At 40.5% G+C, this 26,550-nt stretch overlaps 1 protein-coding gene across 1 annotated transcript in view; it reads left to right on the top strand.

The window, feature by feature from the left end:
• Positions 1–1,371: 1,371 nt before the first annotated feature.
• Positions 1,372–26,550, top strand: part of APOOL (apolipoprotein O like) — a 48,147-nt gene continuing 22,968 nt past the window's right edge. The window contains exons 1-3 of the mRNA XM_084639058.1: positions 1,372–1,477; positions 20,024–20,128; positions 21,796–21,915. Coding sequence (XP_084495184.1) covers positions 1,466–1,477; positions 20,024–20,128; positions 21,796–21,915 — 237 coding nt within the window. The 5' untranslated portion in view covers positions 1,372–1,465. The remainder of the gene's footprint in view (positions 1,478–20,023; positions 20,129–21,795; positions 21,916–26,550) is intronic.

Here is a 26,550-nt window from a genome sequence, read left to right as displayed (position 1 = left end):
AGGTAAATTCCTTAATCACTAAAAGTTATGAGGAAGGTCCTCCTCCCCCATAGCTTACTGCAAGAAACACCTTAGGCACCTGGCTTCGGGTTCACAGCTGCGAATCTTAACCAGAGACAGGCAACTGCTTCCAGCCTAGATTTAGAGACTGAACCCCGTGAGAGCGGTGGGGTTGATCACACACTCCTCCCTTTGGCATCTCATAGCTATTAAGGTCAGAAGGGACCATTATGATCACCTAGTCGGACCTCCTGCACAATGCAGGCCACAGAATCTCACCCACCCACTCCTGCAATAAACCTCTCCCCTATGTCTGAGCTATTGAAGTTTAGGCATGGTGCCCCCTAGCATTTTGGTTTTTATGAATCCCATTCATAGGTGCCTATCTCCGGACATTTATTTTGTAGGAAACCTAACTCAGGTTTTGTGAATAGTATTGATTTTAAAGGTGCCTATAAGTTAGGTATGACAACACTGAGCATTGTTATGGTAGAGGCTGGGAAGGGGAGTGGCATACAAACCAAGTCATTACAGCAATTTTACCCCATCTCAGGATTCCTACACAGATTAAGCTGGTTTCCTGGCTGTTTTGCTTCATTGGCTCAGCACAAAGCAGCCAGCTCAGACTGGAACACCCAGTTTCCTTTTTCTCTGACTAATTTCCTCCAGAAAATCGCCCCCTTTGAAATGATGCATGTCAGTAGCACATAACTTCTAAGAATCCTGAAACAGCTTTATCTACGTTATTCCTTCCCAGAAGCTTGAATTATATTTCCAGCTCTGTTGCTCCCCAGAAACATGAATGATTAAAGTTTCCTATTTCAGTGGGAGAAGACACGCTCATATTAATCAGTCCAGTCACTTTCAGAGCTTCTGCCACCATGTCTCAGGGTCATGAGGGACTTGGTCGACTGTTCAAAAACGTATCCCTGCTCCGGGTTCCCTTTCACAGAGGACATACGTTTGGTAAATGGATGACCTTTTCTTTCCCACGCCTGTTTTTTTTTGGGGGGGGAGGGGGAGGGGTCAGAAGCTGCCCTTCATTTTCCCGTTAGCTTCTTTACCTCCACTGGAAAATGTTGTAGCAAAACCCCGCTATTTTTAGGTGTCACGCTGAGCCCCTGCAGCTAGTGCATGAGCGTGTTGCGTTGCTACATAATCTTTTGAAGTGGAAACCTGGCGAACTCCAGGCTAGCAGATGGGGAACGGCCAAGCGATTAGAAACGATGATCAAAACCTTATTACAGCCTCTCGAGACGAAGCGCTCAGCTCGCTGCCTTGGGCGCGCTTCACACCCAAGTCTGAGAGGGAGACTCTGGCGAGCGGTGTCTCTAGCCCCGCCCCCGTCTCTCACGCTCAGGGGAGGGGTGCCAGCCCCGCGGAAGACGAGCACTATTTTGGCCTCCTCGCGTGCCGTACAAACTCGCTGCTGGGGGACAGGCCAGGAGGAGGAGGGGTCACTAAAATGGCGGCTAAGGTGAGCGTCCGTCCCCGCTCTAACTGCCGAGGGGCGGGGGCAGCTGTTCTTCCCCCGGGACACGTTAGAGGCGAGAGCGGATCGGACGGGGACAGCAGTGCCCCCCGACTCCCTCCCACAGCCGTTGTCTGCCGCCAGCCCTCCCCTCAGAGCCCGGGGGCGCGGCCTCTCGCCAGGGATCCTAGCCGGCCTGCTGCGCCGACGCTTCCTCTCGGGGTTCCTGGCTGCGCGGGGAGCCGCACGCTCCTTCCTACGGTGCTGCGGAATGGGGCCCCCAGTCGACAGGGGCGTGCGGCTGGGAGAAGCATTGCCATTGCCCTGGCTGGTCTGCACGGCACCGGCCTGGGATGGTCTCTGAGCCTCCAGCACGGGCGGAAGAGGCCCATGGGGGCTAGTTCGTACCGATGGCCCAGGGCCTGTGGCTGGGTGGAGTACCCACCATGGGGACGGTGGGGCCCTGCACCCTAGGGCGCGCAGATGGCATGACGTGGGTCTGTGTAGTCATAGTCACTGCACTTTTTCATTGGCTCTCTCCACGCACCGATTGTGTCTCCGCCTTGGCCACTTGTAGCCCCTGCCTTACGGTGGTTAACGTTGTCTTGATGACAGATGTATGGGGTTCAGTGTTGTAGACTTGTCCTGCTCATTCATGATTAAGGCTACGATTTTGTCATGGATATTTTTAATAAAAGTCATGGGCAATAAATAAATTCTCGGAAGCAGTGACCTGTCCCTGACTTTTACAAAAATGTCCATGACAAAATGGGGAGGGAGGAGGGCCCAGCACCCTGCCCTGCTATGGCTGGGAGTTGCGACCTGTGTCCAGTGGCTGGGAGGGACCCCCTGCTGTGGCTGAGGACATGCCAGGGATCCCCCAGTGCCTGTGGGGACTGGGGAGCTCTGGGGGATTCCTCCCCCCCCGCAGGCAGCTGGGGACCCGCCACTCCGGGCAGCAGGGGTATCCTGCATCTCCCGACCAACATGGGTAGTGGGGATAACCTGAAGCTCCCAGTGGCTGCAGGCTGAAGTCATGGAGGTCTGCAGAAGACACGGATTCCTTACTCATGATTATCTGTGTATCTCTTAGGGTGTGCCAAAATTATCTGTTGGAGTCACTGAGTCACATTTTTTCTTAACATTTTAAAATGTAACTCTGCTTGTAGGTGTCTTGTATTGAGTTTATATCCGCAGGGAAATATTGGCTTTCCTCTTATGTTCTGTTTAATAATGCATTTAATGCAGCATTTGTGTACACACCAATTTTAAATATTAGTGATTAAAAATAACAGCTGATAGTCATTTCAGATAACCTCCCCCCATTGCCACAAGAAAATAAAAATGAAACTTCACGTTTATATTGCATCATTCGACCAAAGCCCAATTAAATGGCTAGTGGAAACCAATGTTATAGTTTTGTTCCCTATGAAAGCTTGTATACTAACTTTAAAATAAAAAACCCCACCTCTGATCTTGCACACCTCTCTGTTCTATGCTTAAATTGGTTTGTAAGATATTGGGTGCTAAAAGCATGTCACAGAGTGAAGTGTGGGAATTAAGATGGCCTTAAAAATGTTGTTTAAGGTCTAGTGTTTAACGGCTGGTCAGGTGTAAAAGCAATAGGTGTCAAATACAAATGTAAGCCCTAGATCCTGCAGTATATTGCATGGGGATGGACTGCTATGCCCACATGGAGCCCCTTTGACGACAGTGTGGGTTGAATGTGGATGCTGCAGACTCTTCTATTGTCTATGGCTCAGCTCCTAAGGACTACATACTGCTAGATAATTGTTTCTTTAAAAATGCCCTACCAATTGAAACTTCCCCCTTCACAAGTGGGTAAGGAACTGACTCTTGAGTGTGAAGTTTTAATCTACCACTACTGTGCCAAAAAAGCTTGAGGTACTGAGGAAGAATGTAAAACATATTAATTTTTTGATTAAATAGCAGAAAGACTCCTTCACTTTTCAAATTCTCCAAAAAATAATTCTACCGTCCTTTTTAAACATTCCAATTTGCATACTAATCAGTTACTTCTATCAAAACTTAGAGGGCAATGCAAAATAGAGCTTAGAACAATGTCTAAACCTAACCATTAAGTGGAGTTGAGACAGAAGCTTCCATAATGACATCATGGAGCATCACAACAACCTGTAAAGTAGATAAAATATTTCTAATGCTGTTTTTTTAAATTGAGGCATCAGAGATGTAAAGTGACACGACCAAGGTATCACAACAAGATAATGGCATCTCTGGGTATAGACACACGAGTCCTGATTTCTAAAAATTTAACTCAACCAGTATATACACATTCTAAATGGAGGGCAGGAATAAAGTTATCAGTTGATGCACTATTGTATATAATTAGTAATGCTGATGTTCTTGCATCATAGATGTTTAACAGAGTAATATTCCCGATACTCTGAATTTTTTTCTTTTACTAAATTACTTCATGTTTTCTCTGTCCTCAGTTATAGAGCATACGTTGCCTGTCATAATGTTCCCTTGTTACAAGTATACAAAAGATTCTCTTTTGAATTACAAAGGTAAAGTTGAAATAAAGGTTTTAAAAGAGTAATATCAAAGTGATTCTGAAAATTCTTGAGGTTTAGTGCTCATTTCTCTTTAAACACTTTGTATGTTTTAATGTGGAAGCGAACAGGAATTTTAAGAGAGCTTAGAAATACTATTTGCTATTTTGGAATCTGCTCCTTGATAATTTTGACGGGCAGGTTTCGTTTAATGGATTATTATTTTTAAAATTTTGTTGTTGAGAAAATTGAGAAGAAAAAATCCTCTATATTAAAAATATAATACCTACCTCTTGTCAGCCATGTTTCATATAATCGTATCTAGCCGTTAAATAATTATTCTTAATAAAACTTGAAGCAAAGTACACTTACTTATTGGAGGAACAGTGGGAGGAAATGAATTTACAATGTGTAGTCTTACTTAAAATGGGAATGTAATCTGACATCTGATTGTAACTGAGGCACTTGCTTCAATGGAGTTATTCCAGATTGACAGCAGTAAACTGTGATTACCCTTCCCCTCTCAAGGGTAGAGTTCCAGCTATTAGCTAGCCCCTCTTATCTGCTCAGTAACATTGGTTTCTGCACTTTGAGGGCTGCTAGCCTTGCTTCTTGACAAAAGTGAAGTGGTGTCTGATTAAAATATGAAAAAAGACTGCAGAGAAAATTAGCTTTGTTAATAATTATTCTTTTACAGTCCTTTTCACCTTAACAACATTTTGCAGATGTTGACTAAATTAATCCCCACAACACCCCTGTGAGATAGGTGAAATCAAAGCAGAGGTTAAGAACTTGATCATGCAAGATGCTGATACTTGCAGTCAAACCCAATATGCCTTGCCCAAAGCTACAGAAGAAATCATTCTAAGAGCCAGGTTTGGCACTCCAAAGTTCCTGGCTCCCACTCGTGTGTTGAAAGGGTGTGTTGCACCCTTTTTACTTTGAAATTAAAACACAGAGTACAGTGATGTATTAAGAAATAAAAACATTATTTTGATAAAATGCTTGATAAGTAAATAACAAATGGACTATCAGCAAATTTAAAACCTGTCCGTATGCAGTTGAGCAAGTATAATCACACACAATTTTACCAGTAAGATTGTCTGTTTCACACCCTGGCCATTCCCAACCTGTTATGCATGCCCTGTGCAGCTTGACTTTTACTTAATTTAAAAGAGATGTACAGTACCATGGAATAACTACAGCATTTCACATAACATATTCACTTTGCATTCATAAAAGTATACAAACAAGATTAATATTTTTATGAACAGCCTATAAGTACAATAGAAATGGGTTCCTTATAAATAGTTGAAGTAATGTTTGGAAGATGCAATTACACATAAGAAAACATGACATTAAAACATGCTATATTATAAGTAATTAAATTAATGTTTTAAATACATACAATATATTGTAGACAACAGATGTTAAATGCTGCATAATTTTACATGAGACATAAACTATACCTAAAGGCCTCAGCTAGGCTTCCATTCAGGTGTGCAAACAAATGTGTGAACACTTTTCAGTACAAGCATGAATCAAACTGTTGCATAGTTCTTGTACCTGCTCACATGCAAGGGTTGTTTGACCCTACAAAATCATTGAAGCAAATGTGTGCATGCATACGTGCACCCTTACTGTGCATATTCATACAGGTTTAGTCAATGGGATGAAAATCAGGTTTGTTACCTAAAATTCAGTTAAGATGCATTTTCTTAAAAAGGATCTGTGTACAGCTAGCCTGTGTACATGGGTCGTGTTGTCTCAACAGTATTTGGTATATGAATATGACTGAGGTGCAAAGTCTGCTTATGAGACTGACAGGTTAGTGGTGTAATGTGGATCCTTCCATAAAGCATCATAAGAATAGCTATAGTGGGTCAGATCAGTGGTCCATCTAGCGTAGTATCCTGTCGTCCTGCAGCGGCTAGTGCCAGATGCTTCAAAGGGAATGAAAAGTCAGGGCAATTATCAACTGATCCATCCCTTGCTAGTACAGTCCCAGCTTATGAGGTTTAGGGATACCCAGAGCATGGAGTTCCATCCCTGACTGTCTTGGCTAATAGCCATTGATGGACCTATCCTCCATAACGTTGGAGCATCAGTGCTCCAAAGTTTGCTCTACTTTCTGATTTGTTTCCATATGGAATTCAAGATGTTGGTTTGAATCACAGAACACTAAATCAGTGGTTCTCAACCAGGGGTCTGGGGCCCCTTGGGGGCCAGAAGCAGGTTTCAGGGGGTCCGCCAAGCAGGGCTAGTGGTTTAGACTTGCTGGGGCCCAGGACAGAAAGCCACAGCCCCACCACGTGGGGCTGAAGCCCAGGGCCGGGGCTGAAGCCTGAGCAATGTAGTTTTGCAGGAATCCCTCTGGCTTGGGGTCCCAAGCAACTGCCCTGCTTGCTACCCCATAACACCAGCCCTGGCTTTTATATGCAGAAAACCAGTTATTGTGACGTAAGTGGGCCATGGAGTTTTTATAGCGTGTGGGGGTGGGAGGGGGGAGCTCAGAAAGAAAATGGTTGAGATCCCCTGCCCTAAATGATCTGTCTGTCCGAGAACCGTGGAAGAGCACAAACTTTCAGTCCCTTGGTTTACCTGGCTAGGATTGTAACTGAAGGTCTTTTTATTTCCGCTTCTCCTGATCCTCTGACTTTCCTGTTATCCCAGGCTATTTAGAAGTGAAAAGGTTACCAGAGTGTTTGGGAGTAGCATGTACTACTAATCTGGATGGGTTATTGTTCATGCTAAAGTCTTTCACTTTTTATTAATTTACTTTCTATAATATTTGTAGTAGTTATATTGTACAGACACACACAAAATGTGGATATGCATAGTTTGAGAATCCAAATATGTAAATAGTATGTTGGTGGATGAAAAGATTCATTATAAAGGAAAACGTTTGCTTTGAATTTTATTTGTCAAAGACCCATATAAGAATGATAACTTTTCAGTTTTTGTCAGTGGACACTGTGCCTCTGACTTAATTTTTCCAACACCGCTTCCAATTTTGCAGGTGTGCTATGGTAATTAGAATTATCTAACGGCTGTCATGTTCACCTGTAGTTAATTCCAGATGCAAAATTGGAGTCTTTCTGAATATAAAATCCTCTGAGCCAAATTCTGCCTTCATATGTGTGTGTGTGTGTGTGCGCAGTGCATCTTCCATAGAAGTCAGAGGGTGGTATGTGATTGTGTGTAAAGGCAGAATTTGGCCCAGAGTTCTGTTTTCTTTATTTAAAAGAAAAAGTTAATGTACAGGATGGATTGATTTAAATCAGTTATTTAAATCACTGATTTTAATCTTGTTTAGCATTAGTCAATTTTGCTATTTTTGTAAACAAACTGATTCATAACAATTAAAATACATTGATTTGCAGCTAAATATAGATTTTACACTAAATTTGCTTCTTTTTGCCAACCAGGAGGATACACTATGTGTATGCATATTTATTTAAGCCATTAGATTGCTTATGTTTATTTGGATTCTTAATTTTCACACTTTTCTAATGTTTGAAAATGGTGAAGGATGCATTTCTTATTTACTAGCTGATTAATTGTTTTGCTAGTGTTTTGTGTCAAGCTCTGTTTGGATGGAAATTCAATTTAAATGCACAAAAACAGCATTTTAAAATATTTTTATTTTTTTAAAAAAACTCCTGAATACATTAAACAAAAATTATCAAAGCATGTTTTGAATTTAAAACTAACAGATTTATTAAACAAAGAAAGTATCATATGTTAGTGAACTAAACAGTTTGTGGTCACCATGCCCTTCAGGATTTTAGAATTAGCAGATCTCATCCTCTCACACCTTGTTTTTATTCAGAGATTAGAAAACAATCTTTTTTGCTTTTTTTCAACTCCCACTAGTTTCTTAACTTCAACGGAATGAAGAAAATATTCACTCTGCCCCTATAGAAGAGACTATTGCTGTTAAAAGCTAGTTTAGCACTCCAGCAAATTCTGGTTCAGCTGCTCAGCCAGGGACTTCTACCAGATAGGTGGTTTGGCTTTCTTTAAAACTTGGTAGCAAATGTATTGCTTAATACTATTTGTTTTATTTATTTTATTACAGTATAGTAAGTTTAGGTCTTAAAACAGGTCATAATTTCAAATTTAATTTAAATGGCTTTATTTTTTAAAAGTTAAAAAATCCAATTTTTTTTTTTAAAGAATTGATTTTTATCCACCCTGCTAATGTATTTTTGAAGAGCTTGCCACCATAGTTTTTATGCATGTCCTATCTATGGCTTACATGTGTCTGTGTATTTTGTTCATGTAAAGTGTTTGTGGAGCAGGTTGAATGCATAGACTGCAGGCGCTCTTAGCACTTAGCTCTTATTTTACTGTCTTAACCAGAGGGCCTCAAGTAGTGTGGTGTGCAAGGACTACTTGAATGCATGGTAAATAAGCTGCCGAACTTTCTAGTTCATTGTTTGTTCTCCTGTCTCTACCACTCCCAATTCCTGTAAAATTTGCTTTCTTCCACATGTACGGCTTGTGTCCATATGCATTGTACGGAGATGGGAACATTCTGAATTGATTTGCCTTCAAAAACACAACTGCTGTTGGTAAAATAATAATAAATCGTATCATTTGTTTTTTTGCACTGTAGTTATTAAGAGAACCAAACAGACCTCATATGGGTGTGGAATAACATCTTCAGTCTGTTCCCTTGAGATACTTTCAAAAGGATAAGGGGTTTTGAAGTGTTAGTGAAAAAAAAAAATCTAAGGCCACTATTCTGCAATTGATCAAATTGTATAGTCACGGAGTCCCTGGGCGATGCTCTGGAACTGCTCCCCATGAAGCCAGTCAGGACTCTGGGGCAGTCGCCTTTCTGTGAGCAGCCTGTCTTCAGGACACACAGCTCACACAGCTTCCACCTTCCTGGGTCTGACCTCAGAGCATTCAGCATCCTCTGCCCCTCCGTGCGCTTCCCCCCAGCGAGTCCACTCAGGCGGGGCTCCTGGGGAAGCCAGAGGGTCCTGCACCCCAACTTCGCAGTCAGACGTGACTCTCAGACAGCCAGTAAAACAGAAGGTTTATTAGACGACAGGAACATGGTCTAACACAGAGCTTGCAGGTGCAGAGAACGGGACCCCTCAGCTGGGTCCATTTTGGGGGGCAGTGAGCCAGACAACCACGTCTGCCCTTCACTCCATGTCCCAGCCAGCCCCAAACTGAAAACCCCCTCCAGCCCCTCCTCCTCTGGGCTTTGTTCCTTTCCCGGGCCAGGTGGTCACCTGATTCCTTTGTTCTCCAACCCTTCAGCTCTCACCTTGCAGGGGGGGAAGGGCCCAGGCCATCAGTTGCCAGGAAACAGGGTGTCGGCCATTCTCTGTGTCCAGACTCCTGCACACACCTGCCCTCTAGGGCTCTGCAATGATCATACACCCTTACCCCACCCCCTAGATACTTAAGAACTGCCTAGAGGAAACTGAGGCACCCCCACACTATTCAGAGGAAACATTAAGAACAGTCCCACTTCGTCACATCTCTCCCCACTTCGAGATCGAACTGAGCGGGGTCACTTTAGCCGGTGACCTGGGGAAGTTCGAAGCCACCAACGTTCCCATGGATGCCCCAGCATCTCTCCCATTCCTTGGTAGGAGTTACACCAGGCCCTTCCAGTTTCACGCCCTCCCTTAGGTCAGGGGTGGCCGATAGCACTCGAATCCCTGTTTAAAGCAGCAAGATATCTGCACAGAGTTTGAAGGTAGGATATGGCTATATGTTAGATATAGAAAACTTAAGTGGTCATGGAAGGCATCCGTGCTTGATATAAAGATATGCCGCTTTAAGAAGAGTTCACCTATGTGAAATTACGACCCAAGCAACAGTTGCTAAAATTAGACCTATCTTGATCTGGTTGTTAAGTGCTGGTTTTGTGAGAGAGAGCTGCTGAAGGCAACTTTATTAAAGACAGACACTTTTTTAAAAGTAACGTTTAGGATTTCAGTGTGTAACCTGCTTATTTGAGTCTTTTACCTTTTCTCACTTGAGATTTATCCCTACTTGCTGGGTATGTTTCCTTAGCTTTACACCACATTTTTGGAGGGAGAACACCAAGTTTGCAGAGTTTTAATGAGAAGAACGCTCTTCCAGGAGAGTCGCATAAATGTGGAACATAGATTAAAGCATAATGGAGTCCTAAGTCTTTGAGTAGTAAGGCACTGTATGCTTTGTAGTCCTGTAGCTCTTTAATTTTCATACTTTTTTGCAGAATCTGTATTTTTGATCTGATATTATTCCAGCACTTGGAAGTAGATTGTTTGAAATGCAGAGACTTAAAGCCCAAATGTTGTAGGTATATTTTGACAGCTTTATTATTATACTTTGATGTGTTTTACCCCAGGTCTTCTATTGTAGAAATTATGCTTTTAACAGTTTTTTCCCCTGGAAAATATAGCTATGCCAGAATTTTTCCACTTAAGCAAAATATCTGCTATTCATGGTTCTGTGACCAAAAATAACGTCAAGACTGTCAGTCTGTTCTGTTTTATAAAAATAGTTTAGTCCTTTGGAATGAGATGGCTGATCTGCTTTTTATCTATATAAGAGACATCTAGAGCCCCGTGATTTTTTGCAAATGCAAAATAACACAAAATGAAACAAAAACAACCTATAAAAAGGAAAAACTTAGCCTGCAGCAGTAGCTCCTGTCCCACAGGGCTGGGCCTAGTCCCCCATTCCAGGCTTTGTGACCCGGTGCACAGAGTCGCAGTACCACTCACTCAAATTTGGCCCATCTGAACCCTGCTCCATTGGTCATGAAGGAGAGGTGGCTGGGCCAAACTTGAGCAGCGCCGCAACCCTGTGCATCAGGTGGGGATGGTTTTCCTAGCCTATTTTTGCCGGAAGCTGGGAATGGGTGACAGGGAATGGATCACTTGATGATTACCTGTTCTGTTCGTTCCCTCCTGGGCACCTGGCATTGGCCATTGTTGGAAGACAGGATACTGGCCTAGATGGACCTTTGCTCTGACCCAGTATGGCTGCTCTTATGCAATACTCTATGTTCTTATGCAATACCTGGAGCAGGAGGCTAAGCCTAGCCCTGTGGGACAGGAGCCATTGCTACAGGTTGAGTACAAGCAGGCTCACTCTGCAAACCCCTCCTACCCCCTGGGCACAGGACCCAACCACCTCCTCTTCGTGTCCTCCCCCCAAGTCCCCTGGGAGCAGGACTTCATCCCCCAGGGATTCCCCCTATCTCTTCCTAGGGACGGGACCTGCCTCCCAACTCTCCCCCCTCCACACACACCACCACCACCAGGGGAAGGACCCGACCTGATACCTCCTCTGGGCCTCACACACACATCCCCATAGGCATGACCCTTTACCCTCCCCCAGGGTCACCCCTTCGACCCTGGGAGCAGGACCTGATCCCTCGTCCCTCGCACCCACCCGGGGGGTCACCCATTCTCCTTCCCATGGCCTCCCACAGGCCCCCACTCCTAGAGGCAGAACCTACTGCTGCCCCCAGCCCTCCCACAATAAAACAAAATTCCCTGCAAATTAAAAAATTTAAAGAATTTAATGCAGGCTAAGAAGAACACTGTGATGTACTACACAGTACTGAGATCTCCTTTTGCCAGCTTGCTGGATGGCATTGTAGGGAAACACTTTCTGATTGTTTTCAGTGACCAGCTTTCAGTCTAGAATGCCAAAGTCACTGAAAAACTCAGGAACCAAAAATAGTGGCTCTGAATACCCTATAATCCTAGTGAAATTTGGATCAATACTCACCCCGTATTCATCTCTAGAAAATAGTGTTTGAATTCATTCCTTTTATAAAGTGTTGCTTTAGGAACTATTAGAAGTTGTTCACTGTGAGCAATTGTTCACTAGATGCTGCTTTTCATTTATGGCCTGATTCCATTGAAGCCCGTGGGAAGATTTCCACTGACTTTGTGTTGGATCAGACCCTTAGTAAAAATAAAAAAGAGCACACACAAAAATGCATTGCAAATGTGGAGTAACTGAATTCTTATTTTAGAATTTCATGCTTTTCCATGACAAGGGATATTTTTCAATATAAATGCATTTCTTGCAATTCTTGTGATTAGTTCTTTGAAATAGAACAAGACTGGCATAAAATCAGACACAGGCACTTTACTGCTTTTCTGAAGTCATTCTCCAGATTAACAATGAAATTCCAATTTGATTTTTATGGCCTTGACTTGTGTACAGAAGTTTCCCTCTGTACTGCTTTTAGCAAGTCTGCAAGAGCTGAAGAGACTTCATGATCATACTTTCTTTCTATTTTTAATAACTTATTATAGGAGAAGATGTAAAATCCTAAAGAAGCCAGAAATGTTTTGACTTTACCAGTGTAATATGAAAGTTCTAGGGCTCATTTGCATATCTTACTCCATTTCATCTTAATTGTGTTTTACTTTGTTTAATTATGCTTTGAAATTATCAATAATTTTTATTTTACTATATTTGACCTAATTATTAGGCTTCAAGAGGAGGACAAACTAATCAGTGGATATGGTGAAGTCTCTTAAATATAGCACAAGCATGATGTTTTTTTGCTGTTGTCATTTGATTCAATTATTCTTAATAATAATTATTGGACAGTAAAGTGATTATCAGTTACATTTTGTGAGTAATTATACAGTTGTCTTTAATAGGCATCCAAAGTAAAGCAGTTAGTGCCATTCAAGAATTGGATTATTTTCACTATTCACTATATAACACTCTCCTTTTTAATTTACCACAGTAAACACAATGGTATACGTACTGAATTAAACAAAACTAGCTTTATTTAATGAACAGTATCCTCTCTACACCCTTCTCACTTACGTTAATATTTGACTGTGGTTCCCCTTTCCTCTGTATTGCAACCTACTATCACTAGTCCTGGAATAGAATGTCACAATTAAAACAAAAAGAAAAGGAGTACTTGTGGCACCTTAGAGACTAACCAATTTATTTGAGCATAAGCTTTTGTGAGCTACAGCTCACTTCATCGGATGCATCTGTAGCTCACGAAAGCTTATGCTCAAATAAATTGGTTAGTCTCTGAGGTGCCACAAGTACTCCTTTTCTTTTTGCGAATACAGACTAACACGGCTGTTACTCTGAAACAATTAAAACAAATTCTGAGAATGTTCCACTGGTAATAATAAATATAATAATTTAAAGAAAGTTTGTTTTAATGTAGCATATCTACAATGGCTGAATAGAAATATGTATACACTTTTTAGAGGTTCACAACCTTTCATAAACTATCTTCTGTATCTCAGACCATGGCATTTTATTCCAGGACTTGTTATAACAAAGACAGTTATTCATGTGGTGTTTGTTTCATGTTTTGATTGCTGCCACTCTTTCTCTTGATAGTCTCCCTAAATCTTTACTCTCAATACTTCACAAGGTTTCAGAAAGTGAGACCATATTATTTTCTCCTCCTCCACCACCACCACTGTCTGTCATTGGAACACAACTGAAAAAGGCTTACCATTTTTTTTTTAAATTTCCTTGAGCTTTTACCATCCTTTAGCTCTCTAGCCTTATATCCTCTTGCCCTCTCTGCTCACTATACACTTTTAACCTTTGCATTCTTCTCTTACATTTGTGCCTGCCTCATCTGCCTAGCAGCTCTTTACCTGTCTTCCAATACAGTGAGTCAGTTCATGTCTTTATCTGTTGGCTTATTACTTTGATTTTTGTTCTGGATATATTGACTCTTTCTAAAGTGGTGGGTGTAGCATACTATACAAAAAATAGATTGTGCTGTATTGTAAGCACTGTGTTCTGTATTTGAATAAACAGTTGTCCAAATTAATTAAAATTATTGGCTTTGTGCTCACGATCAACGTGAATTCTTAAACTGTTTTTCCAATAGCAGTTCAAAAAAATGCTGTGGAACAAATCCATGCCATTGAAAATAATTATGTGTTGAATTATGCCATTTGGAATTCAAGACAACAGACGAGGAGTATGTACTATTAATTTATTTTAGGGAATTGAAATCAGACATTCTGCCACTACTCACGGCATCCAAGCATGTATCAAATGTCTTAGTTGCCCACTTCATTTAAGTGGTCTCCTACAGCATGTGTGAATCTCTTATGCTTAATGATCTGTCCCACCTTGTATTTATCTCAGACCCCTTGGTTACCGTCTGCAAACCTAAAGAAGAACTCTGTGTAACTCAAAAGCTTGTTCCTTCCACCAAGAGAAGTTGGTTCAGTAAAAGATATTACCTCACCTGCATTGTCTTTCAAATGTAGATGTCAGGAATACTGTATATTACATTATCATATTTTTCTTCATATTTATAAAGAATCAAATATGCTTTTGGTGAACCCTTTACAGAGTTGGGGAAAGTGACTGGTAGGAGAAAAGGAAATGGAGGAGAAGTAAAAAGATCAGACACAAACAAAAGTATAGTAAATATTATAGCAGACAGTTTACAGTTGGGTGACAATGAAAGGATGCAATAATGAAAAAGAAAGGGAAAGAAAAAATAAGTTAGATTTAGAGTTAAAATTGATTGAATAATGTGTGCTATTACAGTACCATCATGATCTAAAAATGTCAGTTTTAGAATCAGAGTTCTTGCTGTTCCTTATATTTCCTCAGCTATCTTATATTATAAACACCTTGACACACGGACAGTGTCATTTCATGTTTGTGCAGTGCTTAACACAATGAATCCCGAGTCCTGATTGTATCCTTTACGTGCTATTGCAATACAAATGCTAAATAATAATACTCTTGATTATTAGAATATTCAGCTGTATTTGGACTTAAGCTGAATGCAATATATATTTTTCAGAACAAATTGTCTTGCCATTCTAATCATATCTATGAACAGTATCAATTATATGGTAAGTTTCATAATTTGGAGGGATGAGCATGAAGTTGGAAATCACACAATCCTAAATTCAAATCCTTGCTCTGTCACTCATTTGCTAATAAAAGGCAGCTTCTTTAAACCAACAGTATTGTAGTTCATTGCACAGTGGTGTGAGGAGAAGAAGAAATTTTGGCCAGTGACATGAGAGAAATCTCCTGTTCTTACAAATAATGCTGTGAAAACTTTATTGTTTAAACAGAATAGAGAGGACCTCATGCACTTGAAACATCCATACAATAAATTGCATAGGACATAATTTACCTCACTCAGAAGTCTAAAGGAGAAATCAACCTTGTTTTGATTTGATTATGATGATCTGAGAGCTCTAGATATTTCAACCTGAGCATATGGTTTTCACTGATGTCATTGAAAAGGATACTACAAGCTTTTCCTCTATCTGTGATTTCTAGAGAGATGCTTAGGTCAGAAATATGTATTTACTTGCAAATTATTGTAAAATCAGATTATGGGCTAACTAATCAAAGAACAGTGGAGTGTGAAAAGTTCTATTAAGGCACTAATGACTGTCCCACTTGTAGTATTTTGATGACTAATTGCAGTTTGTCATTGGCTTGTTATATATCAGAAATACATGCTAAATTTTAATTAATGTTAAATTCAGATCTACCTTATGATTAATCTCGTAGCCATGACATTGCTTTTATGTAGTTCAAAATATATGTTTTTCAGGACTATTTTTACAACGACTGTGAGATTTGGGAGTATGGAAGGAACATTTTTCTGATGGTTTTCAGTAGTGACAGCAAAACTCTTGGGCCTTTGGATTGCTCTGCTGGGTGAATGCTTTTAAGCAGAAAACCAGTGATAGGTAGACAGTGTGGAAGTGGTACTAGAAGGTTACAGGCTGCACTATTTTTCAAACTACTTTTTAATGAGTATAATATTGATGGTGCCTTTGGATAGGGTCATGCATTATACCCTCAATTCTGGAAGAAAATTGATACGATTATTAAAAGCAGGGACGGGGGAAGAAAATTAATTTATTTTAAAAAATCAGGAACAAAAAGATAGAGTATTTAATTCACTTCCATGCCAGATTTCTGTTAGGCGTGGGGGGATGGACATTAAGGAGTTGGTTACAGTTTTCCAATCCTGTGTTGCATGGCCCTTGCCTAATTATACCACTAGCATAAGTGTATGCCTACACAGGGATAAAAGCCCCCAGAGCATGGCTATGGCTGACCGGGGTCAGCTGCAGGTATTTTATCTCCATGTAGACATACTCTAGTGACCTTAAGCCAGTGGAGGATAGGTGTGCTTTGCTATGCTAAGCCCCATTTGTCCGTCTACTCCAGAACTGTGGGAAAGGGTTGGCACAGGAGGTGGCTATGCCAGCAGAGTCTCTTAAATGGGGGAATTAGATTATGCCCTGGCTTCAGGAACCACGTCTTCTGCTATTGCTCCTTTTCAGTCAGCAGTGACACCAGGGCTGCCTGTACTTCCTCAGAAAAGCTCATATCTATGTTAAATTCAGTGTCTGCCTCGCCTTCCCCAGCTGAACATGGCAGGCATAAGAAGGTCAACTTCAAAAGCACCTATGGAACACCATGAGGCCTCACTCAGATCCAGGTTACAGAGATCCCCCCTGTACCTTGGCCTGAGCCCTAGAGGAGTACTCCTCCCAACTTGATGTTTGACTCAGGAATGTAATGACTAGAGTGAAGGACCCTTCATCTGGACTTTCTCATAGGAGTAAGAGACACTCATAAACAGAAGAGCAGATCCTCTGCTAAGAGAAGAGATCCCTCCCTGATCCTGTCCAGGTAAAGCAAGACTTCGTGCCTAGAGCACAAGGATTTAGGTTCTCCTAAGCTTCATGACTGTTGATTAGAAGGTGCACAGGAGGAAGGCTCTATCAGTGCCATTCCTTGCATCGCCACTGATGCTGACCATAGTACCAACTAAAACAAAGCATCGGAGCTGAGGGACCGGGCATGGTTGGTACAGACAAAGACCATGTAGTCAGACACTTCTTTACTGGAGGTACCATCACAGCCCTATAAGGATTACTAAGAGTCCCTTTACACTGACTCTGATGGCACAAGTTGATGTGATGCAGCTTTCAGACGTTCCAGTATCTTGCAGAACTCCAGAGGATATCTTCATCCTTCCAGACCTGCAATCTGCCTTGTTGTTGGGACCAATCGTAGCAGGGAGTTTGTATCAGTAGAGGACATGGATTTAGGGAGAAGCCCATCTCTCATCCCGTCCATGGTACCAGTGTTGATTCCATCCCCACCTAATTCCGAGATATGCTGTGGTGGACACCTAGTACAATTTCCCCATGACTGAAGGGCAATGACTGTGGACAGGTGGATGCTGGATATCATCCATTCCGGCTCTATCATCGAGTTTCCTTCCCCACCGCCTCCAAACCCACTTTCTTGTTCCTCTTCAGAGACCACTCTCATGAGGAGGTCCTCCTTCAGTAGGGAGACTCCTTTCTCCAGTCTCTGCAATGGTGTGAGTACATCTACAGCATCAACGAAAAAAGGATTTTATTCCAAACATGTTCTAGTCCCCAAAATGACCTCTATAGGGTGACCACAGATTCAGTCAGAACAACGGAGTATCTCCTTATGTATAGATTCCTAGCCATGGGAAACCTGGTAGATCAGGTTATATACAACCTTTGGACATGGGTCTGGATCTACCTTACTGTACTGGGTCACATGGTGTCGTGTACCTGTGTAATGCCATTTGCCACATTCCACCTGTGCTGCCTGCAGGCTTGGCTTCGAACAGTACATATACTGAGCAAACCCAGCATGAACATTATAGTGGCACTTCCCATCAAGATAAGGGATTCTCTGACTTGGTGGAAAGCTCCTGCACAAGTTCCTTTCCTGTGCTCCATCCCTGACAGCACAGTAATCATGGACTCTTCCTTGTTAGTTTGGGGCACTCATATGGACAGTCACACAGTACAGGGTGATTATATGCATTCTAGTTTCCTAGGGCATCCAAACATCCTGGAATTCAGAGCAGCCCAAGAAAGATTCAGAGCAGTCTTACCATTAATCCAGTCTCATCACATTCTCATAATGTCAGACAATATGACAATCATATCTGATGTAAACAAACAGGAAGGAGTAAGACCCATTCCTCTGTGTACAGAAGTGGTCAATTTATGGAACTGGTGTATCAAGAACCATATCAGCATTGTACCTCCCAGGAACCCAGAATTTGTTGGTGGACAGCCTCAGCAGGCACTTTGTCACTGACTATGAGTGGAAGTTACACAGTTTAGTAATGAAGAACATCTTCACTCAGTGGAGAACATCTACGTGGGTCCTGTGGTCAGCTACTCACTCAGCTTTTCCCAGCCGCAGCCCTCTCCAGGGCTGCTTTTAACCCCTTCAGGGCCGGAGTGGGGTGACCACCCCGCTACAATAAATTAAATGTCTGTTTTTCTGTTCTGGAATGCTTTATAACTTTTATGGACAATTTCAATAAAGAAATTGAAATCAAAAGCCTTTTCCTGTTCCTTATATTATGGTCAGTGTAGTGTTTCTTGTATAGAGTAGGTTTCTACTGGTAGAGCTGCACCCATATTTGAGTGTGTGTTTGTATAGTGACATCTGTATTTTTTTCAAACTGATTTTTCAAAGAAAGTACATAGGCTGACTGAACCAGACATCAACAGAGTCATGTGAAGATGAATATCAAATGAAACAAATGCTAAAATGAAAAGGATAGTTAATAAATTAAGCCAGTGGCACTGAGAGTGAACAGGTATTCAAGATGCTATATGCACATTCCTTTTTAAATTCTTTTTTTCTTACTGTAAAACAGTAAACAGACTATACTATTATCTCCCAAGAGTCAGTTGAAAATGTATTGTATTTGAACAGAATTATCTAATATTGTCAACAACATTTGCAAAAAGAAAAATGTTATCTGTTTGCTTATGCCACCTTCCATATTTTACTTAAGCATTAAACAAAACCAGGCCGGTAGGCTACTGGGAGTGGAGATTACAGCAACCCACTTTGAGTTACATAAGTCAGTGTTTAACATGTATCTAAAACATTAAGCAACCCAACACAACCGTGAGACAGGCAAGTATTAACCTTTTACTGTTAGAGATTTAAGGCCAAGATTTTCAAAGTGGCCAGTGACTTTTGGATATCTGTCTTGGATATACTGGGCCTAATTTTCTGAGGTGCCAACCACTTGCAGTTCCCATTGACTTACATTAGAGATGTGGGTGTTCAGCACCTCAGAAAATCAGGCCTAAACTATAAATTTTGGCACAAGTGACATGCCCATGGTCACACAGCCAGTATATGGCAGAATCTGAAATAGAACTCAAAAAGAAAACGTACCTTCTCCATAAAATTCTTCTTAGTATTTACTTGTGTATGTATTGTAACACTGAGATTTTACTAGTAAAATCCAATATTTGAGAAGCAGAGTTTATTAATATACATGGTATGAGCTGTCTTTAAATAGAAAGCCTTTGCGGTGAGGGAAATATATATTCTTTAGCACCACCTCTTTCTTCTTTGTTTATACAGCGCGTAGCAAAATGAGGCTGAACCATGACTTGGTCTCCTACATGCTACTGCAATACATATTCTTTCTGATGTATTATTGATTTTGTTTGACAAAATCATTCTGTCAATGTTACTTTAAATAAGATGAGTATAGTGAGAAGTACCCAAACACAGCATTATGGTACTGTCCGTAATAATAGCTGTGGGAAACAGTATTGCTGCTTTCTGAAACTGAACTAGCTGATATAACAGTGCAATCTTAAACTGCATCTCAGAGGTAATTCTGATAAATAAAAAACTGCTAAAAAACTAGTAGTAGGGCCATACCGATACAGTGGACTGCACTTTTCAGGCTCTGGAGCTCTTTCAAAGTGAATGCTCTTGTACTTTTGTTGTATCAAAAAGGTTTCTGATGTTTTTTGTGTGATAGAAGTGGATTTTAAGGGGTACTTTCTTCATATGGTTTTTAATTTAAAATCATTTGACATGCTTGGTCTGTTATTAGATCAGTCACATCAGTGTTACTAGAATGACCTCTGGATTTTAGTGAAGAGGAGAAAAGAGTTTCCAAATAAGGATATATAGATATATATTTTAATCTTTGTCTCTCTCCCAGATGGCAAAGCTAGCAGCTATCCCTGCTGGTCTGGCATTTGTGTCTATTAATATATATGCTGCAACAGAAGAAGAATCAAAAGCCCAGTCAGTGAAGCCAAATCAGGTAAGATTCTTGCTATTGTCTCATGCATTTTTTAACAATAAGTGGATGTATACAAACACCAGTGAATCTTTATTGTACACTATATCCTAGAGAAAACATAATAATAATATTTAGAAGATGTTTTGGAATGCTATAGCACTGCTTTATATGCTGCTACAAATGATCAAAATATAGCCAGAATTACAGAAAAAATAGTTTTAAAGTTTAATATAATAATAGATTTTACAGATGTAGGCCAAGCAGGCGGGAATACAGTTGTCACAGATCCTAGCAAGTAACCCCTCCTGGCCACTCACTAGGATTGCTATGAGGGGAATCCAAGCCTCTCTGTCCTTGGGTTCCCAAGTTGTGTTAAGCCCCTGGAGTCTGAACAGAGTCCAGCCACTGCCCCAATCTTGGGAACTTTAGTCGCACTGTCAGGGCACAGACCTTTTATGTGGCATCCCTTTCAGAGAACTGGAAGGCGTTGTCCATCTGCCTGGCCCCTTGGGCTAATACTGGCTCTTCCAAACTCCCTTGTACTTAAACACATCCTCTCCCAAAACTCCACCCAAAATGTGTGAAGCTTCTGGTTCGTGGTTAATTCTCAGGGGGATGCAGCAGTTGTGAAGCAGTTAATTTGCACGCACACTTTGCACAGAGTCTAACACATTTGTTTTTTTACTTAATCATATAAAACACAGACGAGTACAGCTCATACAGAACAATAAACATCTTAAACTGCAGTGTCCTTCACTTTCTAGCGGGTCATTGGGGATTCTATGATCACAGATGTTCAGAAAAGCAGGCAGGCAGGAAGTCTCCTGCTTCATAGAGGCGCTCTCCCTCTCGTGAAGTACCTTACTCAGTTTCTGTGACCTTGCTGTTTCCTGCCTCCCTGTTTCCTCTTCTCATTTGGCTCGTTATTAACCTTCCCCGCCCCACTGCCTTTGTTTTGTCTTTTGGGTAACTTTCCACTGCTCCTATCTTCCCTCCCTCCTTCCTCCCCCCCCACCCCCCACCTTCAGAGGAGTCCACTAAACTTGATTTCCAAGGATACAGCTGTGTTTCTCTATAACTTTTTGGTGTGGCTGTAATACTGTCATTAACCTCAAGTATATTCCATTGTCCGTATCTGGTGTGTATAAGCTACAGGACGTGTCAGCATTGATGGAACTACGTACATATAGGCCCCCATTTTTTCATAATACAGCTTCACAATATCAACCAGAAGTTATAAGTTGCACAGATGTAGCCTCAATTCATCACAACAGTATTTACTGAGACTTGCATGTTACTATTGCTCTAAAGTTCAATTTTAAGTAATATCACACACTTAGATATATATGTATTAATATTAAAAAGACTGGTTTTCCAATTCTTGCCCCCTCATTTTCTAAAGTAGGGGTGTGTGTGTGAGAGAGAGAGACTATATCATACTCAGTAATAAGGCTACTAATTAACGCTTATATAATTCTTCTCATCTCCAAGAACTTTATAAGAATTAATCCGCACCACAGTTTTGTAGGTTTATAGATATAACATGATATGGAGGCTTTGTTGTATTATGGGAACAAAGAGCATTTGCTATTTTCTTTAAAGTTGTTTTTAAAATTTAGTATTTATATCTAATGACTTTTATATGTTTCTGAAACTAGCTCACTAGAATAGATTCTTTTTCCTTTCAGCTTCCCATTTATTGTGTGCCACCTCTGAAATCTAGATACGTTGAAGAAGACCCTGGTCGTTTGCAGGTGGGGTTTTCTACATTAAGAAAGACAACTAGTCATTATGTTGAGTGGTGCAAGGTAAGAAATATAGTTTGATTAATGCTTGAAGACAAAATCTTCTGGAATTCCTGATTTAACACTTGAGTTCAACATTAAAGTACAGCATATTCCATCCAATTTGTTGGGCACTTCATTAAATCAGAATTGCCATGGTATGTAGGGGACAAGTATGAATGATATGCTTGGCCTAAGCTTAGCAGGGAGCCAAGAAAGGTGTTCAGAGAGAGAGATGACCTATTCATTCTCCCTGCAGTCCAAACCAAACAGCAGTGACCCCGAACAGGTCCCTTTCCTTCTGCCCCTGGATTTCACAATTATGACAGCATCTAATGGCAGCATTCAGAATCACTACTTGGTTGAAACAAGAGTGGAATATGTTAATATATTGTTTTTCCAATGCTATTACATTTTACTTTTTGTCTCTCTAATCTAAATGACTTTTAAAAATAAAGTATTATGTCCACCGTCACTGAATAGGCATATTCACTGAGGCATAAGTCTTTGCTGGAATGGGGCCCAATTTTGAATTTACATTGTAACTTTACTTTTCCCCAACTGCATTGGTTGAAATGGATTTGTGGAAAAATGGAACGCCTGGGAATATGCAAGTTCTAGGACTTCCAATGGTTTGCTTGATTAAATCATTCAAATAGCGATATTTTACACAATGAACACAGTCATTAAATAGTAATACTAACTCCTAAGACCACATGGTCAGTTCCATATTTTTAAAAGTTCACATCTCAAACTACAGATGTCAGTGTTAAGAAATTTAGAGTAATAAGAGTTACTTCATAAATGATCTGGAGAAAAGGGTAAACGGTGATGTGGCAAAGTTTGCAGATGATACTAAACTGCTCAAGATATAGTCAAGACCAAAGCAGACTGTGAAGAACTTGAAAAAGATCTCACAAAACTAAGTGATGGGGCAACAAAATGCCGAACGAATTTTAATGTGGATAAATATAAAGTAATGCACATTGGAAAAAATAACCCCAACTATACATACAATATGATGGGGGGCTAATTTAGCTACAACTAATCAGGAGAAAGATCTTGGAATCGTTGTGGATAGTTCTCTGAAGACGTCCATGCAGTGTGCAGTGGCAGTCCAAAAAGCAGACGGGATGTTAGGAAAAAACATTTAAAAAAGGGATAGAGAATAAGATGGAGAATATCTTATTGCCCTTATATAAATCCATGGTACGCCCACATCTTGAATACTGCGTACAGATGTGGTCCCCTCATCTCAAAAAAGATACTAGCATTAGAAAAGGTTCGGAAAAGGGCAACTAAAATGATTAGGGGTTTGGAATGGGTCCCATATGAGGAGAGACTAAAGAGGCTAGGACTTTTCAGCTTGGAAAAGACTAAGGGGAGATATAATGGAGGTATATAAAATCATGAGTGTTGTGGAGGAAGTGAATAAGGAAAAGTTATTTACTTGTTCCCATAATATAAGAAGTAGGGGCCATCAAATGAAATTAATGGGCAGCAGGTTTAAAACAAATAAAAGGAAGTTCTTCTTCACTCAGCGCACAGTCAACCTGTGGAACTCCTTGCCTGAGGAGGTTGTGAAGGTTAGGATTATAACAGGGTTTAAATAAGAACTGGATAAATTCATGGAGATTAAGTCCATTAATGGCTATTAGCCAGGATGGGCAAGGAATGGTGTCCCTAGCCTCTATTTGTCAAAGAGTGGAGATGGATGGCAGGAGAGAGATCACTTGATCATTACCTGTTCGGTTTACTCCCTCTGTGGCACCTGGCATTGGCCACTGTCTATAGACAGTTTACTGGGCTGGATGGACCTTTGGTCTGACCCAGTATGGCCATTCTTATGTTCTTATGTTCAGCATTGCAAATTGTTTTAGCTCAATAAAATAAAAGGAATAAAACATTTTCTCTTGTGTTTTTTTTTCATTAGAATAAAGCCTGTTTTACAGTTTAAGAAGCTAATAATTCAGATTTCTAATTGGATCCAAGGAACTATATTTAATACCATTGTTATTTCAGCTGCCATTGTTAGTACAGTTAAGCTGTATGATTTCTTATGATGTCTACCTTGGAGCTCTTGACATTTTAAAATAATTTTTCGTCCATTAACCTCATGACCTCACTATTTAAAGAATCTGTGTTATTACTGTCTTTGGTATGGTCCTCATCAAACTACGATATATTTTTTGCACATTCATACACTTTATGTAGAAGATTGCCTTGGCTTTCATTTTCATGCACATTCTAGCCCCATGCTAGATAAAAGTGCAATGTTAGCTAACGAGGAAAAAAAGATTTAAGAGAAGGAAATTCAGTGATGCGGAGATTGGATGAGCTGAATGATCAGTGGGGTAGGTAAGAGTACAGTACAGTAAGACCAAGGGACACACTTGAGGGGTTACTCAGAGTTAGCTAAAATTTCATTACATGATTTGTTAGTCTACATAATATGGAGTTCTAGCTTTACATTTCCTAAATAGTTTTGTCTTTGTATAGCATCACAGGAGGACTGGTGGTGCAAGTTATATATCTGAGTGCCCCGTTTTCCCACAGTCACTTTTGTTTGTGTGGCGTAGGGATGTTTCTTTGTCTTGTTCTTTTCTATATGTTAGTGTCCTTTGTATGTCTCTTCAAGGGACACTGACTTAAGATTTATACTCTGGCTAATTTTAACATCTCGCTTATAACAACTGAGAGTTAGCAAAGATGTATCTTTTTTGGACTCTGGGGTTGCCAACTTTCTAATCACACAAAACCGAACACCCTTGCCCTGCCCTTTTTCCTAGGCCCCGCCCCGCTCACGCCACCCCCCCTCCCTCCGTTGCTTGCTCTCCCCCACCCTCACGCACTCGCTCATTTTCACTGGACTGTGGAGGGTCCCTTTTTGGCTGGGTGTTCCGGTTGAAAACCGAACACCTGGGGGTTGTTTACTTTATGGATTTGACAGCATTTTGTATATAGCCAACTTCACAACTTCCCCCTATATAGTCAATTTGTTTTCCTTTTTGTTTGTGTGGACCTTTCATATAGCAAGAGGGAAGAGAAAATATTTACAAACAGGAAAACATGATTATAAAATACAAAAACTGGCAGATTTTAAGGATGAATGTTGTACGTGAAAATATTTCAAACACTTTTAAAATTGGTTAGATTTCAAGCTGACTGTCCCTTTAAGAGGCGTGTCATCAGTCACCGTGTAGTGCTTTTTTGTATTAAAAATAAAACAAAAACTTCACCCTTTTGGAAGGAATCTGGAGAAGGCATGTTATTTCAACAGACGGTAATGGTGATACTCAGATTTGACTTGATCACCTTGTCATTTTCATCTTTAACACTTAAGAGCAACTGCATTTCACATACTACTCCTGAATAATTCTCTGTTGCTGCCAGTCAGTATTACACTGGTTTATGTAACTTAAGAAACAGTGACAGAAGGGGTTAAGTTGTTAGAATCCCTGAAACATGTAGTGATTTCCAAAACAAAGTAATAATTTGGTGATAAATACCAGATAGTTACCAGAGCTGCTTAATATTTTAAGTATAGAGTAAAACTGTAGTATCTTAGCTATGATGGTCTCCCATTAACAAAAATAATAACTCTTAATGGTGAACACTGTTGTTTTGATATTTGTTCTCATGTTTTACATTTTTTTTTACCTTAATAAGAGGGCTTTCGCTAGCCACTTTGAGATTTGCCTCTGCTGTTTAGAATCTAGATCAAAAAGGAACAGACACTTGTACAGCAAGATATCATATATATATATAACTCTATCAGCTAAAGAATAGCCTGCAGGCATTTCAAGTGAGTGTAGTGCTCATAAAATACATCAGATTGATAGTCCTGGAAGTTAAAGTCCTCTCATCAATTAATCCATATAACAGTTATAGCATGGGAGGTACCTCAGTATGAGTTTTCCCCACGTCCTTGCAACCACTTCTAGAAATGAAGGTGTCAGTGAACCACAAAGGTGACAATTTTTATGGTAGTTTTTCTGAAGTGCACCCTGGTCCTTTAGCAGCTAGACTGAAACCACCAACTGATCTTGGATAAAGATACTGAACAACTATCAGAACTCTTAATATCTTTTCAATAACACTGACCTGAGTTGGATCTAAACTAGTGACCCAGGCCCAGGTGTATATTTAAGGTTTTGCTGCTATAGAAATGTTGCTTGGGTTATTTATTTTTTTATGACACTTCTGGACTGGAAAAACTCTACTGTAGATGCAGTTATTCTGGCAAAATGTGAATTTGCTGGCATAGTTTATTTTGCTTGGGAAATCAGCATAAGCAATACCATCAGAAGCACTTGTTTGCTGGTATAAGCTGCATCTCCATTAGGAGGTTTGCCAGCATAAAAATGTAATAAAAATAATCACATCCCTAAGCAACATTACTATACTGGCAATAGTTCCTAGTGTACACCAGGTCTAACTCTCAGTGAATCCATGTAATCCTCCATAATTTGTAGTTTTCCCATAGATATAGCTTCAGGATGTTTTGCTGAGCACTTTGTGGAAACCACAGCACTCCTTGCTTTCAAGTTGTGTACAATGCATGCCAAAAGGTAAAAAGCTGCTAAAGCTTTAAATTGGTTCCCTCGTGCCATTTGATATGGGAGTGTGTACTGTGACGGGGTCCCTGGGTTGAAACCT

Source organism: Lepidochelys olivacea (genome assembly GCF_965140295.1).
Source record: "Lepidochelys olivacea isolate rLepOli2 genome assembly, chromosome: 9".
NCBI classification, from domain to species: domain Eukaryota; kingdom Metazoa; phylum Chordata; order Testudines; family Cheloniidae; genus Lepidochelys; species Lepidochelys olivacea.
Note: the sequence above shows the minus strand (reverse complement) of the source record. Positions and strands in the feature narration are given on the sequence as shown.